The sequence below is a fragment of the Triticum aestivum genome, chromosome 2B, assembly GCF_018294505.1.
Source record: "Triticum aestivum cultivar Chinese Spring chromosome 2B, IWGSC CS RefSeq v2.1, whole genome shotgun sequence".
NCBI lineage: Eukaryota > Viridiplantae > Streptophyta > Magnoliopsida > Poales > Poaceae > Triticum > Triticum aestivum.
In genome coordinates this window covers 30,528,784-30,549,352 of record NC_057798.1, presented here as the reverse complement: position 1 = coordinate 30,549,352, position 20,569 = coordinate 30,528,784, and the positions used below count along the sequence as shown (strand labels likewise).

At 47.2% G+C, this 20,569-nt stretch overlaps 2 protein-coding genes across 2 annotated transcripts; both read left to right on the top strand.

Annotated features, from left to right (window-relative positions):
* Positions 1-4,619: 4,619 nt before the first annotated feature.
* LOC123040156 (transcription factor WRKY19) lies at positions 4,620-5,829 on the top strand. The gene is made up of 2 exons (XM_044463086.1): positions 4,620-4,925; positions 5,147-5,829. Exons 1-2 carry the CDS (start codon positions 4,672-4,674, stop codon positions 5,757-5,759), a joined length of 867 nt encoding a protein of 288 aa, XP_044319021.1. The 5' UTR covers positions 4,620-4,671; the 3' UTR covers positions 5,760-5,829.
* Positions 5,830-11,732: 5,903 nt separating this feature from the next.
* On the top strand, positions 11,733-13,179 carry LOC123040155 (probable WRKY transcription factor 62). Its single transcript, XM_044463085.1, has 2 exons — positions 11,733-12,058; positions 12,137-13,179. The coding sequence occupies exons 1-2, from the start codon at positions 11,814-11,816 to the stop codon at positions 12,735-12,737; spliced, it is 846 nt and encodes a 281-aa protein (XP_044319020.1). The 5' UTR covers positions 11,733-11,813; the 3' UTR covers positions 12,738-13,179.
* The last annotated feature ends 7,390 nt before the right edge of the window (positions 13,180-20,569 follow it).

Below are 20,569 nucleotides of genomic sequence, written 5' to 3'. Positions count from 1 at the left end.
GTCGGAGATTGCAAAATTGAAAATTCACGAAAATTCATATTTTTACATTTCAAAAAAATATGAAAAAAATACATAGATACATGAAGGTATAATGCACACGTGTGTAAATTTTTAGGACAAATTACGTTGAAATGAGGCTGTGCAAAAAAGACAAATCTGAGGCCTTTTTACACATGACAATATTCATCCTCCCAGATCATTAATTTGTCTTTTTGTACATGTCGCATTTCAACGTATTTCATACTGAAATTTTACATACATACACCTGACATCCTTGTTTACTTGTACAAGTTTTTTCAGTTTTTTATGAAATCAAACATTTTAAATTTTGAATTTTTCAAAAATTCAGCCTCCATGGAGGCCGAGATCCAAAATGCCATTCTTGTAACCACACCAGTATCGAATTTATGCCTATGATGGTTTTTTAATACCGTTTCATGCCTATGATGGTACCGGTTAGGAGTAGAGATGACATAAAAAACCAATGGATAATGAAAGCATAGCAACATAACACAATTTCCACACACGGGATGAAATTTATTAAGTTACAACATCACCACATCACAACGACGGAAAAAATAGTAAACATGGACGAAGGAAAAAAAATTCTGGGATTTTTTTTCTAAAGCGGAATTAATGGGAAAAATCACAAACACTCTAGATGCGTATATATAAGCCTCCCTTCCGAAATGCCGTCCACCGTCGGCACTTTGTACCGAATCACAGTGGGGTTGCCACTCCGGTGCCGACCCACTCCATTTCGTACGTCTTGCTTCCTTTCTTGGATTCTTTGGAATCTCACCCATGCCGGGACATATTGTGCTTTGGAATTATACAGACAAACTATCTGAACAACATGTCATGAAAGTTTGTTTGGTATCTTGTGTCAACTGTTATTGCATCCCCAAAAAAGTTGTACTGCATTCAGCTCGATCATGTAGATATATCAGGTTCCTGGTCCGGCTCTCCGACTCTAGTTGGGCCATGTAATACAACCCTTGGTCTTTTGCCCCAAGTTCGGCAAAAACCTACATTATTTTCCTGACGACATCGTACTGACTGCTTGGCCACGACTTATCTGGCCACACCGCCACATAGCCCTATGAGTCCATTATATTGGTGCACCTTTCCAATACTCACATTGTTGTCGCACAACTACCGTATGATGTTCTATGCATACACATCAATGTGCATCTTCTCGCAACACTTGTCGGTAAGAGTGTGATTATGGCCCGGTATGTGTTCACTAATGTACTGGCCATAGTGGTCTGAATGTTGCAGCTGTATCCTGGAGTGACATTCAGACCTGCATGATCTGGTGTTTGTATTCTTCGCCTTAACAAAAAAGACACGCAGGCTGTCATCGACATGTGGATCCCACACAGCAGATTTATGTTTTCTTAACTTCATTCATGCACTACTCACCGAGCATCCGCATATGATTTCCTGCATGCATTTTTTCCGCTCAACATCCAGTCTACTTTTGCTGAACCAAACACGAACTCTGCAATCCATCACAAAATTGTCGTTTTCGTCATTGCAGCAGTACAGAAGAGACCAACGCACTACTCGATTCCAGTCGAGAACACAAACACGTACACTCCTCTTTCGTCCAACTAAGTTACAGCAAAATCTTCCTTTGGCTGGAACTCCTGGATTGGTTACCGGCTAGCCCAACATGGACTGCCGCACAAGCCCCGGTGCCCCCATCCTGTACCCTTGGTATTGGCCTGACAATGTGGACGGTACACCTGCTAACCCTCTAACCATACCAACTTGATAAACTTGAGGAGATAACAGAGACGCACAGCAAACCCATGAAAATCATCCAAATCGCCAAGTAGAGATGCACAGCATGTGGTCATAACACCAAATACCAGGACTCTATGTATACGCCTGTTTATGCATGAACGACAATCGAAGCCTCAACACTGAGAAACATGCCTTCAAAGACAGGCACGAACCCTGCACATAGGAGATGCATTTCATTATTTCTGACAAAGGCATAGCACGACATGACAGGTACAATTAGGGCCTACACATATAAGTCTGTTCATATGCAAAGCAGCAATCGCTGCGAGCGCCACATCCACATAATCTGAAATTATGACGACCAAATTACCTCTTTGTACAGGCTGGTTCCTGAGGGTCGTCCCTGCCCGTTGACTGCCCGGAATCCGCTGCCGACAAGCTGATCGAAGGGCGTTCAACTTCATTCACAGTGCCAGCAGCTCCTGCCCCACCTCACCAATGCTGGACTCGGACGCTGCGTAAAACGGATCTGCGAGCGGCTGCACCGGCGGCGTGATCTCCTTACCCCAAACTGCTGCGGCGTGCCCTCTGCCTCCAATCTCTGGCAGTGGAAACCTAATAGAAGACCGCATCGAATAAGGAAGAAGCTACCAAATGATTCAACACCAGCGGAATCAAAATCGGGTTGAGAAAAGAATACCTGTCGACCGAATCCAAGAGGAATTCCAATCCACATCCGCCCGACGCCATGGCATTGGCTTCTCCATCGGGAAGTGCAAATAATGGGTTTCAATTTTGGGCTCACCTTTTTTTCCACTCGCCCCATTCAACGACGCCGTTCCCCACATTCGTCGGTACATGCATCCCTGCCCCTCCTGTTCCGCAGTAACTCCAACGCACGACGTTGGCGTTGGGCCCCAGTTTTTCTTTCGTACCGTAATCGTATTTCCTCGACCAATAAATGCTGACGAGACATGCGAGCCATACCATTGGTCGACGAAACGGGAGCATGCGAGCCCGTCCGCGCTATCGCCGCTCTCAAGCAGAATCCCTATTATTTATCCATGTCACTGAAATGAAAGGAAAAAATCGTTCAATTAGGTACCATGCATGCAACACCTCCACGGGCACCAGCAACGAGTGTTTTCACGGCATTTCGATGCATTCAGACTTCAGTGAGCAAAGACAGTTTCTGCAACAAATTCAGATAAGTCGCGCCGATCATGATGGTTGGAGCTCCCCGTATGTGGTGGTGGCTTCTTTGCACCTAAAATATACCGCAGCTACTTCGACCATGTCGAAGCACCTGCCGGCCTTCACATCGTGGATCAAGAAGACTAAATGCGCAGCCAAACTCACATCACCCCCCCCCCCCCCCCCCCTGGCTTCTCGGTAAACACCATAGATCAGGTAGCTTTGATTTAAGACGAAATTTCTTCAGAGACATGATAGCGGTTCCCCTCTTCTCTCTGTGCGCCACTGGAGAATACCAGGGATCATCTTTGGTGTAATTGCGCTTTTATTAAGTAGTGTCCGCTGAACATCCTTTAATCTTGCTCTAACTCCGTCCAATTCTTAGGAGAAGATGATATCTCGGGCCAGGTGGACTCTCAAATAATAAGCCTTCTTATTCTTCTTCGGTGAAACTTATTTGGTACTAGCTGTTTGAGACATTTGGAAACAAAGAAATGCTAGAGTTTTAGACAAGGTTTTTCTTATGCAAAACACTATGAACTTGCTTTTTTTTTTTCTGAAGAGACGTTTATACGTAACCATTTTCCTCTTTAAAAGGTTGACGTTTCCGTTTCTTTTCTAAAAACACGAAGTAGGAACAGGCTATGGATCAATAGATGCTGCAATTTTGTGGCAAAACCTTTCTGTTTCATCTCAGCCCATCCAAACCAGTCCGAAGCCAACCGAGCGCAAATTAGGACAAATTGAGCCTATTTTAGTACAGACCACTGCCATGCCAAGCCTGTTAGATCCGCCCTTGGTATTAGCAGCTAACTTTGCCTGAAAAAAATTAGCAGCTAGCTAGCTAGCTAGCACCACATGTTTTTGTAAATGCCAAGCTACCAACTGGGGTGTAATTAACCTACTTGGGCTTATTGAACTCCTGTTCTGGATGGTGGATGGAGTGGACAAGCTTAACCATTCAATACCACCACTACCTACTATACCACCACCACCACCACGGCATGACGGAGTACATGGAGTATAGATATATATCGATATTTTGCCTCTTTTGAAGTCCTCGCTGCTGGACCAGTACATTAACTAACAAACAAAATTCCCGTGCAAATTGTTTTCTTTTGACGAAGAGCAGCAGCCCTGCTTTCATTTGTATTAAGGTAGGAGCAACTTGTAGTTTTACTCACCCTCAATTTTTTTTTGTAGTTTTACTACTCCCTCTGTTCAGTTTTATAACGCGTTGTAAACATTGCAGACGGCGTGCAGAACAACTCAATTTTAGAAACGAATTATAAAAATGAACAGAGAGAGTAGTGTATATCATTGCCGTGCATGTGAAATGCAACACATGCCCTCAAGGACTATATAATTCCGCTAAACGACATGCCGTGCAACTTGATGCATATGACCGATCCAAATTAATGCAACAACGGGGGATCTTTCAAAATAAAAATTAATCCAAGAGGGTGAGCGAGTGACCCCCCCCCCCCTCATTGTATGAAATGGCACGTGCTTGAATTCATTTGGTCAATACGCAATACGTAGTACCTCAGGGGCATTCCTTGCTCCAGCTAGATCTATTGCTCACACACACACACACACACGATCTATGCTTAGATCTCGTGTATAAAAGGTGTCCTTCTCCTGCCGGCTCATCCACCCCCAGCTAGCAGCTTGAGACAACACACACACACACAGAGAGGGAGGGAGAGAGAGAGAGAGAGGGGCATGGCGGCACTGATCACTCGGGCCACTTCAGTGGCGCTGGTGTCCGAGATGATGGCGCAGGGCCGCAAGTCTGCCGCTGCCCTCGAGGCCCTGCTCCAGGTCCAGGACCATGCCGGGATGCGTGAGCTCACCGCTGAAATCCTCCGCTGCTGCGACCGCGCCCTCGGCGCCCTCCACGGCAAACCTGCTGGCCGGCATAAGCGCAAGCCGGCCCGCCATGGCGGCGCAGCCACTCAGACAAAGCCCAAAACAAGGTACGGCTCAGCGATAACCGAATATCTCGAGCGGTAACCAAAACCATGCTATAGTCTATACTCCATTACTCCTACTTCCTCCGTTTCAAATTACTCGTCGTGGTTACTTTTAGTTCAAATTTGAACTAAAAGTAACCACGACGAGTAATTTGGAACGGAGGGAGTACAGTGAATAACATACACGTGACTAACGAGCCAACCACGACTTTTTCTGACTTCAGGACGCGCGCGAGCAGCGGAGAGACGACCAGGGTGGAGTGGAAGCGGAACTGGGACGACGGCTTCATGTGGACCAAGTACGGGCAGAAGCACATCCGAGGCAGCGACCACCCTAGGCACTACTTCAGATGCGCCTACGCGCTCCACGACGGCGGCTGCCCCGCCTCGAGGCATGTCCAGCGATCCCCGGAGCATGACCCTCCCCTCTACGTCCTCACCTACTTGGCCGACCACACCTGCTGCCGCCACGGCGTCGCGGCCGCCGTCGTGAAGAACGTCAAGATGCAGCCGCCGCTCGTCCTTGACTTTGGGTCGGCGGCCGCACCGTGCAGCCGCTCTCCTTGTTGGCTCAACTACGGCGATACTGTTTGGGGTGAGACCTCACGCTCGCAGGAGCTCCGAGCTGAGGTGACCAAAGTTGAGTCAACGCCGTCGTCAGACTTGCTCCCCGCGGTGCCGGCGGTTGTGGCGCAGATGAGCTCGTCGGCAGACGACGCCCGTTGCTCCTCTCCCCCTGCTGCATGGGACCCATCGGCTGCCGATTGGGAGTACTTCGTGAACAACTCTTCGGATTATGTTAGAGAGTTCTTCGATTTGGAAGACGTTGTCTTGTAACAATAGCATGTAACTCCTTTACCAATAGTTCCTTGTGTCGTAGTACTACGACTGAGGTGCGTATCCTTGAGACTGACAGGGTGTAGAAGACCCCTCTCCCTCTCCCGTGTCGCCCCCCGCCACTACCCGGGGGCTCAACCTTAGCCGCCGGTTCCCGTCTCCTCTTCTCCTGCCCTCCCCTCCGCCGCGGCCGGCAGGCGTCGCGGGGCTAAGCCCGCGTGGCGCTGGCTGCGGCGGGCCCTTCTCTCCCATTTGCTTGGTCTGACGGCGCGGGGGCGGCGAGATCCAGCGGAGGCGTGGCGCGCGGTGGCTATGGGGCGGTGCGGTGGCTCGCGTGCCGCCTTGGGGCTCCTCCCCTCTCCGCCGGCGTGTGGGGACGAGCGCGCGGGCCGTGTGTGGTGGGCGCGGATCTGAGGCGGCAGCCCCTTTCGGTGAGGCAACAAGGTGGTGGCAAACGTGGGGATCGAGGCTGTGGTTGACCCGCTGGCCCCGTGCATCGAGCTGAAGACGACATCCTCCTCTGCTCCAGGTACACCTCGCCCTGCTAGCCCGCTGCTGGGTGGGGTGATGCAGGCGTGGGTTCTGGATCGGGGGAAGCTCCTGGCCGGCGTCAGTGGCCACGATGCCGGCAATGCTCCGGGCATTGCTCCCCTTCCTGAAGGCGACACCGTGATCCTTTCCCTCTTCCTCCACCTCTGTGACCCGGGTGAAAGCCCAAAATCTCCTGGATTGGGCGGCGGTGACCTTCCGGCGCCGTTTTCTTCTTGAAGACGATGCCTCCTTGGGTCGGTGGAGGTAATGGTGTGAGCTTCTGAGCAAGTGGTGGGTCGTCAATTATCTTCAGTGGTTCCCCCATTCGACGACTTGCATTAGGCACCACGCTCTTTGCTGGAGAAGATGTGTCGGTGGAGGAATTGCTCTGCTTGGTGGGGTCGCCGTCTTGCCGTCCTTCCCGGCCACCGTCTGGGCCGTCTATGCGTGCTCGGGGGTGAGCAGCTCTGCCTACCGACAGCGTGGCGTCCTACATTCCAGGATGAGAGGGTAGGGGGCCTCTTTGGTGGCGGAGGCGGATGGCGGCCTTGCGGTGGTGGTTCATGGAAGGTGACACATGATTGTCCTCCGGCGGCGAGTAGTCCCCTTGGCTTCACCTTATCAATGGCAGGGTGTGGAGCTCGCTGAGGGCTTCGATGCTCAAGCCTTGGCTTGGTGCATTTGGATCCCGTTAGCCGTTTTGTAGCATCATATATCTTTGCAGTTTTTTCCTTTGTTTCCTTTTTATTGTTTGCTCGGATGTATTGCCGTGACGATTGCTTTATAATATAAAGCGGGGAAACCTCTTTCGTCTTTAAAACATATACTCCAAAGTAATTCAATGGTAGAGAACCTGTCGGTGCAGACTCAACCAACGAAGGATGAACACTTGCAGAAAAAAGCAGTTCAGTTGACAAACGTTTTTGACGATAGTGCTGACATTTGTTTGTGAACGGTCTCGTATATGGTCATCACCGCATCAAGCACACCAAACGCCATCACTCGACCCAATCATGCTCTCCGGTGGCCGGAGCTAGGAAGTAGCAGAAGCTGAGATAGTTGTTGTTGCTGTTGCTACTCCGGTTGTCTTCACATATCTCCAACTACAACTGTAGTCTCGTGTGGAGACCAGCAACCGGCCAGTCACTATACTCGTGACATTCACCTACTCCTTCATTCCATCTATATATAGGGGCTAATGCATTTTTCAAGACCGCCTTTGACTATTGATAAGATCAATAATGCCAGAGATGTATAATGTGAAAATTATATCATTGAAAACTCCTTTCACATACGAATTTGACGGTATGCTTTGTGTTACTTGCATGTCATATATTATTGCTCTAACATTTGGTCAAAGTTAGTCTTGAAAAACACATTAGGCCCTATATAGATGAAAGGAGGGAGCACAACTGTAGTCTCATTTTTATTCGTGACATTCAATGCTCCTATGTAAAGTAAAGTTCTTTCGGGCTCTTGCATTGCGTTCCCATCTTCGGGACTATTCATTTAATGCCATTACATGTTGACTATAAAGTCACCATATTCGATAAGATTGTTTGCATCGTATCCTAGTTGCCTCTTTTCAGATCTATAAGAAAGTGAACAACTCAGATATTGAATGCTACGTATCAGAGTTATTTGAAATAAATCATCATTGCTCCTGTTAACTACGTGTCTCAACTTTGAACAAACTTTGACATTGCCTTGGTCATTCCAAGTCAAATTCCTTATTGTTTATTTTTTTCAAGATAGTTTATGTTTGCCCCATAGCTATAGCACTCCACCTACTTCTACAGTTTTCATAAAAAAAACTACCTAATATATGGGTAGATACTTCTAATGCTTTGGACATTTCAGACTTTTCAATACTCTCTTGGGTTCTTCATGGTCAATTCCTATCCATATGATGGGTGAAGATCAATAGATCTAGTCATGAACTTGAATCTTGATCCTAAGGACATCCTCTCTGCACATTGTGTGACCACCTATGCCCTGGTTTTGTTGGCGTGTTCTGTGCATACCATATGTCTTGCCGATGTCATCTATGCCCCGGTCGACTGCACTCACTCAACCCCCATTGTAGAGAACCACAAATCATCACCGAACGATGCCGAGTTTCACATATCCCTTGAAGCATGGAGCTCTAGCTTGCCCACTCCACCGCGCGCGATAAAATAAGTTTTGATTCTCTCACGTCTTACATTGTCACTCCTACATCAACATCGAGAGTTAAATCTTCCATCAAACCCCTGCTCCATTCGACATGACATTATGTAGTTGTACACGCTATCTCATGTCCCATCCGCTTCAAGCTCCCATATGTGCACTGTGTTGAATCGTACCCGCGCAATCGCCTTGTTGAAGATCCCAATCCCTTGCACACGAATCATGTGTTTCCATGCCCAGAAGTCGACCACCACCAACACCATGCTCCTATATGTTTTCATCAATCTTAAAGAAAATTATTCCGACCGACCTCTCTTCAAACTGCTAGACTGTCCAGGCCACCTGCCTTGTATGTGTGAGCCAACTGGAGTTATCCAACTGAATGACACATCTAGACTGCATAGCCTTATGCGCTTGTTTAAATTTTAACATACCCTATTTTAGGATATCTGGTAACATAAGTGCTAGAGTCAACACTAAGAGATATATCACCTTGTATAAATATTTTAGTGTGTTCTATAGATGATGCGGAATACATTAGAAATAACATCATTATCAACCAGCACCGTCAGGATACTTGGAGGATGGAGCTTTGCGTGGGGGAATGGCTTTTTCCATGTAAAATCTACTCATCCGTTTTACTCCGCATATAAGATTTGTGTCGAGTCAAACAATACAAACTTTGACCAAATTTGTATAAAAAAATATCAACATCTACAATACCAAATATACATAATATAAAACTACATTCCATAATGAATCTAAATATATTCATTTGGTATTGTGATTGTTAATACTTTTTTCTATAAATTTGGTCAAAATAGAGATACTTTGACTTCGCACAAAAGTTATATGCAAACAAAAAGACGGAGGGAGTACAACAACTTCGACCTTGTTCGTGCACCTCCACGGATAATTCATGTTGGCCCAGAAGAACACATTCCTAGCCAAACACAAGGATTTTTGCACGCCTCCTCTTTAGTGCTATTCTCATGTACTTATTAGATGTTGTCATGGCAATCGTCAAAAGGAGCAACACAAGATGTCGATAGAGTTTCGCGCCAAGTGACTTGGGTTGGCTATCACTTATCATTAAGCTTATGTCCCGCTTTGATGGCATGTCAGTGTTAGGCTTCTTAGCTTAGGGGGTTGTCTTGGTTGGCATATTCTTGTTGTGACGTTGATTGGTCTTAGTGTTGTGGTTTCTAGCGTTTGTTACGAACATTGTTATGTGATATTATAATAAACATGGTAAATAAGTACTCCATGCATGTATGATGCAGGGGTTAATAAAACCTCCATCATCTAAAAACATAAGGTTTATTAACTGGCTCCTTGAAAATTATTTGAAATTTGATGATTTTTGTTTTGTTTTCCGTACGCCAATTTGATGTTTCTTCATTTGTTTGTTTTCGTCGAGAAAGTGGATAATCCCCTGCCTCCGTGTTAACACGCACATCCATTGTTCTATTGTCAGTTACTTAACCGGCACGGTGGCTGTCGGAAGGCATAGGAATATCTAGTAAATGAAACAATATCTGTGGTGACTTCATGTCATGATTCTACTATACTACTTAATTAATACTAAAATGTTGCATTTAGCATTAATTCATCTTCATTTGTTGACATAATTAGCCAATCGTTTGTAGCAACATCTCACACCGTTCAAACAAATCCGAACGAAACCGACCAAGTTGAGCCTATTTTAACCGAGACCACTCCCATGCCTGCTATATCCGCCCATGGTATTAGCAGCAACATCAGGTGTTTTTCTAATGACAAGCTGCCAACTGTGTTTAGCTTAATTAGTGGGTCCTTTCCTCGATGATTGACAAGCTTAACTCGTTAGATACTATTGGGGCATCTTGAAAGGAACGTGCAAACTGCTGATGGGTGGTTGCCTGCCATGCCATGTATAGATCTTTTGCCTCTTCTGGGGTCCTCGATCGTTCGACGAGACCATGGATGGATCCCAAAGAGTACGGTTCATTAAGCTAAACGACGCGCCATGCAACGCGGTGACAAGGGGGTGAGTGAGTGACCGCGTGCATGAAACGGCGCGCACGTGCGTCAACTAATCGATTTGGTTAACAATAGTAGCTAGCCGTGGCCTGTGCATTTGTTGACCCTCCGTAGCTGCTTCCTCTAGCGAGACTAGCTGGCAGCTCACCTTACCTATCCATACAGATCAAGATACTTTCCTCTTTATGAAGAGAAATTTTCTTTCTTTCTTTCTTTTTTTCTTTCAGAGTGAAGGAGTAACAGGCTACGGATCAATAGATGTTGCGATCCATTATGTGCGCGCTATTCCACCGATGAACAATTTTTGTCGTGACTTCGTCTTACCATTCTAGAAAAATCATCCTAATTAAATAAGTGTCGCAATTTTGAACTAAGTTTAAACTAGTTTAGAACTTAAAAAAACTCATTGTCGACCTTTTTTTTTAGAACAACTCATTGTCGACCTGATAAGCCAAACTTCTCTATGTCATGTGAGCCATCCAAACCAATCCGAACGAAGGCAACTACCAAATGCAAAACCAAATGGAGCCTATTTTAATCGAGACCACTGTCATGCCTGCTAGATCCGCCCATGGTATTAGTAGCATCACATGCTTTTCTAATGCCAAGCTCCCAACTGGGTCCGGGTTTGGCCTAGTGGGCCACGGTAAACTCCTGTTCTGTATTATGGATGGACAAGCTTAGCCAATTAATATTACAACTAGACGGCACACATGAGGCATTCTGAAAGGAAAACGACACCTGCTGATGGATGCATGGGTGGGTGTGCCTGCCACATATAGATCTTTTTGCTTCTGGACGGCCAGTACATAAAGCTAACAAAATTCCCCTGCAATTTGCAGTTTTGTACTACTACTTATATGATTGCCCGTGCATGCATTTGCATCGTCAAATGCAGCTAAACGACGCGGCGTGCAACGCGGCAGCATGCATGCATCATCGGTCGATCCAACTCACTCCAAGTGGGAGTATGACCGCGTTGTTTGAGTATGAAATAAAAGCGGCGCGTGCGTCAACGAATCGATTATGTTTTTGTTAATGGAGTACGTAGTAATTAATGGTTCGATCGATCGGCTTGGCATGTGCATTCGTCGACCCTCGATCGCTAGCTAGCTGCTTCCTCCGGCTACCGCCTATAGCTGGCAACCGGCAGCTACTGACCTAAATATCCAGATTAAGTAGTATGGAGTACCCAATCTATGCTCAGATCTACTGTATATATAAAAGGTGACCTTCTCCCGCCAGCTTAGATCCACCCCAGCTAGCTTCAGAGAAACACACGCGCTCACACAGAGGGAGAAAGCATCCCAGTCGCAGAGGAGAGGAGAGGACATGGCAACACTAGTCACTCCGGCTGCCCGGGCGTCCGAACTGATGGCGCAGGGACGCAAGTCCGCCGCCGCCCTCGAGGCCCTGCTCCAGGTCCAGGACGACCACGCCGGGATACGGGAGCTCGCCGCCGAGATCCTTTGCTGCTGCGACCGCGCCCTCGCCGCCCTCCACGGCAAACCAGGCCGGAAGAAGCGCAAGTTGGGGCCCCAGAGCGCAGCCACTGAGACAACCCAGACCAAAAGAAGGTACATCTAACTAACTACGAAGCACTACTGCTACAGTACACGTCGAGCAACGAGCCAACCACCATTGTGTTTTTTCAGGACGCGCGCGAGCAGCAGAGAGACGGCGGCGACGCCGACGAGGGTGGAGACGAAGCAGAACTGGGACGACGGCTTCGTGTGGACCAAGTACGGGCAGAAGCACATCCGGGGCAGCGACCACCCGAGGCACTACTTCAGGTGCGCCGATTACACGCTCGACGCCGGCGGCTGCCCGGCCAGGAGGCAGGTCCAGCGGTCGGAGGAGCACGACCCTCCCCTCTACGTCCTCACCTACTTCGCCGACCACACCTGCTGCCACGGTGGCGAGGCGGCGTTCGCCGCCTTGGACGACGTCAAGATCCTCGACTTTGGGTCCGTGGGCAGCCGCTCGCCACGGCCTGACGACGGTGACGATCCGAGTGGAAAAACCTCACTCTCGGAGGAGCTCCCAGCCGAGGTGGCCAAAGTCGAGTCAACGCCGTTGCCAGACATGCGGCCGGCGGGGAAAGTGGCGGAGCTGAGCTCCTCCACCGACGACATCCATTGTTCCTCCTCCTGGGAGTCAGCGGCTGTCTGCTCTGACTGGGATTTCTTTGGCAACTGCTCCTTTGATTACGTTAGCGAGTTCTTCGATGTTGAAGACATTGCTTTGTACCGATAGCATGTTTCGCTTGTGCCAACGCTCTCCTTCCGTCGGTGAAGCACGGATTCGATGGCCGAAAAGCCGTCAGTAAAGCCTCAGCCTACTAATTAAGCTGGCTAGTTTGTACATACCTATGCTGACATTTTCTTGTTAATCTTCTTGGGTAAAGGTCATCACCGCATCAAGCAGGTGCAATTCTGTAATCCATTTATGGAGCCCGGAATTAAGCAAATCTAGGGTCCTTGTAGCCTATACGTGTACGAGGAAAAGACATCCTTGTCCAAACCTAAAATCACACAAAATCTGCGGAAGCTCACCACCAGCTGCTCAACAGAGTGTAGATCACCAGACACCAGTGGCACCACCACTGGCCGGAGCCCTTTTTTTTCGTAAATATGCAAAGCTTGTGTATCATTTCATTCATAGAAGGAGTAGAATGAGTATAGACGGATAGAACACATGACACAAATGTAGGCAGGTGTGAACATGTTGCCCAGAGCAGAGAGACAAGGGATGCTCGGCCCGAACAGAGGATACATCACAGCTAAACCTACCATACACGAGGCAAGATCGGCGATGCTAAGCCAACAAGAATCCCACCATCATCCGAGCCAAAGCCAGGGACACCGGCACCCGGCATGCACATTAGCTTCGCTGTTGCTACCATTGTCCTCATCATCGCACCTAACACATATTAGCACATCTCATGGCTTCTAGCTAGAGTTAGGGGAGAAGTGTGGGCGACACATTCACCGCTCATGTTCCCTGAAACTTGGCTGTCATGCGATTAGTTAGCCCTAAAACACCGGCGTACCGGAGAGCCTCTGGAATCATACTAGGCTATTTTGAACGCCCATTTCTCCACCGAAGCGTCCAAACAACATAATGTCTTTATACATGCCCACGGAAATCTTATTTGTCGATGCATGCAATGTTCACGATCCATTTGTCTCCAAATTTCGATACAAATGCATTTGATTGGTGGGAAAGAAAAGAGAGAAGAAAAAAAAGTTGTCGGGGTGTTGTGGGCTCTCCGGATATGTCCGGGCAACCCCATTTCCACCTCACATATGAGCTGAGTTTAGGGTTTGCGAACAACCTGAACATTCGGGGATGATTTTGGGTCCTCCCTTGAAGAGTTTCCTTTTCTCTATTTGTAGTGTTCGGGTACCAGTCCGTAACTAACCAAACGCAAAGCCAAATCCAGACCACTCCCATGCTCACCAGATCCGCCCATGGTATTGGCAGAATCAGATGTTTTTGTATTGCCAACAGGCTGCCAACTGGGGTTTAATTAGCCTAGTGGGGCTTTGATAAAGTCCTATTTCTGGATGATGGATGTACAAGCTTGACCAATTAATACTACAACTAGCTACTTTCTTCGGTTGTATGCCTGCCATATCTCTACTCCTAATGGAGCAGTTGGTAGTCTCGCTTCGAGGTTTTTTTTCGTCCCACCTACCATGGTTTTTTTTCGTCCCACCTACCATGGTTTTTTTTCAACCGGTTTTTTTCATCACACCATGCCCACCCCTACCCCACCCCATTCACCGCACGCAGTCAGGTTCCGTTTTCCCCCTTACGTCCCCGATTCATGCATGACAATCAATTCTTTCCAAATGCAATCATGCATGACAATCAATTCTTTCCAAACGCAATCAATTAACTTAAGGTAACCAGACACAATCAATTCAATAAAACGAAGCGATATCTCGGGCGATTTTCTTGCTCCCGATATATAATGGTGCTAGCCAATCTGTTAACAAATAAGAAGGAAACAATCACGTGTATGTAGGGAAGATAATCGTGGAGATTGCAGGGCAGTTAAGGCCGTGCGTCACATGCAGGAAGGATTTCCCGAGTTCAGTGAAAGAGAAGGAAATCTGAGTTGGTGAATAGTCTCCACGATTTATTTTCGTCTGGCTTTTTTTCATCTGGTTTTTCTTCATCCCACCTCCCACCACCACCCTCTCACCGGTTTTCCTCTTTTCTCATCTAACCGGCAACACCCAATGTATTTATGGTAATCAATCACAATTAATCCACGTATGGTAAGGCTATAAACTCAGAAATCTCAAATATGATTATTATAGTAATAAATCCATCCAGGTATGGTAAGGTCATAACTCAGGAAATTTCGAATATGGTAATTATATGGCAATAAATCAATCCAGGTATGGTAAGGCTATAAATATAAAGGAAAACTATTCCTGTGAGACGTCTAATACATGGCTTTCGTCAGACCAGCATCTCACCAATCGTTTTGGAGCCATGCATCCAACAACGCCTGGCTGTACTATATAACCCCTCCGAATCATCCTCACATCCACCATCAAACTCTAATCAACTACCTCGCCACCCTCTCTGCCACACCTGCCATCTGGATCCTCCTCGCTTCAACCTCGCTCTTATCGCACCACCGCATCTACGTTCGACCAGCAAGTCCTCCGGCAAGAACGCACACACCATGTCGCCTTGATGGCTAAGCATGTGCATGTGTGCTTCATGCCCCCACAACGCTCCTTGTGATCCGTTCGTCGCGCTGCATCCCCAATCTGGCCGGTGTGGCACTGTAATTTCGCCGGTGTGCAGACCTTCGTTTCCTCTGCTACTCCTCGTCAGACATTTTGTAGTTGCTGCTTGAAGTGGTATGGTCGTGCTCTGCTCGTTGAAGCCTGTAATTGGGGCTGCATGCTATAGACTCATGAGGTCCCTTTTCAATGTGGCTGCGTGGTAGCGATGCTCTCATGCGTGCTACGTCGGCTGTGCTCCAGCGGTCTTGCATTTGGCCGGGTTGAAGGATACCATATGTGTAGTAGCCACACGTGATTCAGATTTTGTTCACATTGGAAGTACAAGTGATTGTTGTTGGAAACAAATTTCCACCCTTTTGGAAGCATAATTTTCTTCGGTCAAAATGTATATGTAAAATTATTGGTATACTTTCTACCTGCAATTCAATTACCTATCAATGGTGTATCCAACATTGCTCTATTTTTCTTCCTACACATAAGAAAAATCTCTATTCCTAAGGGAGCAGTTGGTAGTCTCGCTTTCAGGTTTTTTTTAGTCCCACCTTCCACGGTTTTTTTTCGTCCTAAAAAAATCTACGAAATTTCGTAGGTTAACCAGGGACAACTCCCACCTCCCAGGTTTTTTTCGTCCCACCTCCCATGGTTTTTTTTGGTACCTCGTCCCACCTCACACTAAGCCGCCACGAACCGCAAAAACCGCCTACCTTAGCCAAATCAACAAATCTCTCTCATTAATGCAATTTTCTTTAGGAAACAAATAATGGATTCTTTCCTACCTTAGCCAAATCAACGGATCTTTTCTATTAATGCAATTTGCTTTAGCAAACAAATAATAGATTCTTTCCTACCTTAGCCAAATCAACGGATCCCTCCCATTAATGCAATTTGCTTTAGCAAACAAATAATAGATTCTTTCCTACCTTAACCAAATCTACAAAATCTCTCTCATTAATGCAATTTGCTTTAGGAAACAAATAATAGATTTTCAAGAAACAAATAATCTCTAATCTCTAATAATTTCTACTCCTAATGAAACAGTTGGTAGTCTCCTCCCACCTTCCATGGTTTTTTTTGGTACCTCCTCCCACCTTTGCTGGGTTTTTTTCGTAGATTTTTTTCGTTCCCTCCCCTCACTTCATCGGTTTATTTTCGCGTCACCCTCTCACACAACGAAAGAAATCTAAACAGATCAGAACTTTTCATACTGGCGCAAGTTATTTAGTAATGTAGAATCAATCACGAACAATCTCTAAAGATCAAATCTAAATTAATTAACCTTACCTTAAATCACTCAGTTACATTAATTAGAAAACAAATAGTTGATTTTCAAAAAATCGCTCAATCACGTAAACCTTACCTTAACTCACGGATGGTAATCAATCTCCAAACAAAGGAAACAATACATCGAGGGAGCAGTAAATAAACTCCCTTTCTTATGACATGTATATGATCTTTCCTTCCCTCTACGTTGTCGAGCGTTCTTGATTCTCGAGGCCGATGCTTGGGCTGCGTCACTGGGTCGCGACAGTGCTGGAGGACGAGGACGGCGAGGCCGGGTGCCGCGGCACCGCGTTGGCCGCGGCCGGTGAAGGGAGCAAAGAAGGGCGGCTTCCCTGGCCCTGGCCATGGCCGTGACCCTGTGAGTTGGTGCGGTGGAAGTGGCACTTGAAGGACACGGCGTGGGTGGCCGACGCGCAAACGCGCTTGGAAGCGGGCCCGTGGCCCGTGCCGGACGGCGCCGACGCCGACCCGGGCCACCTCCTCCGCGTATTCTTGGAGCTGTGGCTGGCCGATTTACATGAAATTAATTCCCTCAGTTGTGGTGGCAAATATAATACACATAATCCATATTGTTATGTACTAGCTTGTGTGTGTGAAATAGATGGATTATGGTCCCGTACCCAATAAGATGGATATGTGTGTGTTAGAGAGAGAGAGAGAGGGGGAGAGGGGGAGAGAGTGAGGAAGAGGGAGGCAGAGAGTGTGTGTGAGGAATTGATGATAAAAAAGGTCGCCAATGTCACTTGATATATATGAGAATATTAATATTGAACTTTTAAAGTTAATGTGGCTCCGTTGCAACGCACGGGTGTTCTTCTAGTATAGATCTGTTTGCCGCCTCTTCTGGAGTCCTCCTTCGGCCAGCACATTAACTAACAAAATTTGCCTGCAATTTGTAGTTTTGTAGTGCTGCATTGTAATGGGTACTCCTACTATGATTGCCCGTGCATGCATCCAGTGTGAACCCTGCATCTCAATCGGGTTGGTTCCCCTAAGACTATCGCTAGTCAAAATTAGCTAAACGACGCGCCGTGCGACATTATGCAAGCATCATCGGTCGGTCAATCCAACTCCAAGGGGATGAGTGTAAGACCGTGCTGTGTATGAAATAAAACGGCACGTGCGTCAACTGACGATTTGGTTAAGAATGGCCGTGGTATTGTGCATTCGTGGACCCTCCGTAGCTGCTTCCTCCAGCTAGCACTTTACATATCTATCCAGATCAAGATGATGATGCCTGCATGGACCCAATCTATGCTTGCATTGGCAACAAAGGGAAACAAAAACGGTGATAAAGGGTCACCTTGCCTTAGTCCTCTTGAAGGAAAGAAACTCTCCAGCAATTGTCCATTGAATTTGACAGAGTATTTGACTGATCTGACACATACCATTATCCACGATATCCACTGTTCAGCGAATCCCCATTTGCGAAGTGCACTCTCCAAAAAATCCCAATCGAGACGATCATATGCCTTTGACAAATCAAGCTTGTAAGCACACGCCGCCGGCTTGTTTTGTTTCAGCGATTGTATGTGATGAATGCACTCAAACGCAATTATAGAGTTATCTGAAATAAGTCTTTCGGGGACAAAAGCACTCTGATTTTCCAATATTAGCTCACCAAGCATTGGCCTTAGTCTATTGATCAAACATTTTGAAACGATCTTATAAATGCATTGCATAAACTTATTGGTCTAAAGTCCTTAAGTTCCTTGGGGAAAGGAATTTTCGGAATAAGAACAATAGCCGTATCATTGACACCGTCTGGCATTGCACCTGACCTAAAGAACTCCAGCACAGCTGCTGTAATTTCAGCTTTCAACACTGCCCAATTTCGTTGAAAAAACCTCGCCGGGAGACCATCCGTCCCTGGTGCTTTAAGAGGACCGAATTGAAATAAAGCATCAGACACCTCCTTCTCCGTGAACGGAGCACATAGTATATCATTCATACCTTGGTTTACTTTGGGTGCAATACTCTCCAAAACGACCTCCGGCGTCAAAGTTGGGTCCTTTGTATACACCTCCTTGAAGTACGACGTCGCCATTCGCTGCATATCCGTCGGGACAGAGCACCATGTACCATCCGCACGCCGTAAGCGTTGGATATAGTTCCTCCTAGCCCGCCACACCGCGCGACGGTGGGGGTATGCCGTATTCCGTTCTCCCTCCTTTAACCATGTAATCCGAGATCTCTGAAGCCAAAGCATTTCCTCCCTATAGAGGAGTTCATCCAGTTGATGCATCTTCTGTTTTATCAGGTTTCTATCAGCGTCACGAAGCTGCAAGTCCGCCAACTCCACGCGCAGCTTTTCCAGGTCAGATATGACATGCCCAAAGTTCTCTTTGCTCCAAGACCGCAGCTTGACCATCATCTCTTTCAGTGCGTCACAGACCGCACCGAGGTTTCCCGCCGGCCGGCTCCGCTCCCATCGTTCTGCCACAACCGAGGAAAGGCCCGGATGTCTCTCCCACATGATCGCACTTTCGGTCGACGGATCGTTTCCTTCATCGGATGGGTCTGCAGCAGCGGGCATGATACTAAGAAGACACGATGGTACGGTAATTTTTGCTGCTTATCGATGTATCTTCAACTGCAATGATGCGCTGGAGGCGGAGCTACATGCAATAATGCAAGGAATGGCAATATCAATGCAGCATTGTTATCTTCCCATCATCATCCAGTCCGACTCCTCTCAGGCCTTGTCAGCTTTGACAGGGGACAGCCTTTCCCGCTCGGCTTATGGTCACTTAGTTGCAAAGATTCGTTATCTTATGAGTGAAAGAGAGTTTATTCCTTTGAAAATTAAAAGAGAGCAAAATAGGGTAGCAGATCGTTTGGCTACGTATAGCCGTACAGAGAGTACAACTGCTGTATGGCTTGGGCGGGGACCTCTGTGTGTGGAGGAGCTTTTGCCACTTGATTGTAACCCTATGTTTATGGAATAAAACTCTTTTACCATCGCAAAAAAAAAATCTATGCTTGCATTGGATCTCTTGTAAAAATGGGCATCACCTGTTGCTTTGGAATACAAAGCAGGAAGAAACCCTTTTTCGTAAAAATAGGCATCACCTTTCCGTCGGCATCTTCCCCTGCCCAGCTTGAAACAGAAAACAATTCGGTTGCAGAGGGCATTTTTGGATATATAATGCACAGGACATGGCGGGATTAGCCAGCGCAGCCATTTCTGTGGCGCTGCTGTCCGAGCTGATGGTGCAGGGCCGCAAATCCGCTGTCCCTTTTCAGATTTTTGTTGATTGAAAATCAAGCATCAAAAGAATACAAACACAATAAACACATATCCGGTCTTTGCATAGTTTGAATGTAGAAAGCCAACGCCAACACATCGGTAGAAAAAACACGCCGGCAAATAGCAAAGTTATATAAGATCAAAACTATATGTAGATGAGAAAAAAAACAGAAAGCGATCGGATCTGTGATCATCAAACTACATCAATGAGCATATCGACACCAATTATCTCATGACATCACATAGACCATATGGTTCTTCAACAACAACGTTTTCAGAAAGGAAGCGAGCGCGGGAATCTGGGTGCCCCGTCCTCCACTGACCCTAGCCATAGTGAGGCCAGGGTTGGCCCGGAGATGTCTGCCGCTTCTAGCAGGGGTACTGCCTCGAGAGGCCCTCCACAGGAGATGGTTCCGAGAGGCCGCCTTTCGACGCGTCTCCACCCCACTGAGCACCAGGGTGCGATCAGTGGGGTTAGTCCTGGACTCCCAGTCTGGAGCCCTACTAGTAGAAAAAGGGCCATTCGTCCCGGTTGTGAGGGCCATTTGTCCCGGTTCCCGAACCGGGACTAAAGGGTCGATACTAAAGCCCTATACCTTTAGTCCCGGTTCGCCCAGGAACCGGGACAGCTGGGGCTCCACGTGGCCACTGCCGCTTGCCCAGGCAGTGGGGCCTTTTGTCCCGGTTGGTGCCACCAACCGGGACCAAAAGGCTTCCACGCGTCAGCAGTTCAGGGGCTGGGTTTTTTGTTTTTTTTTCTGGGGGGGGGGGGGGGTTGGGGGGTT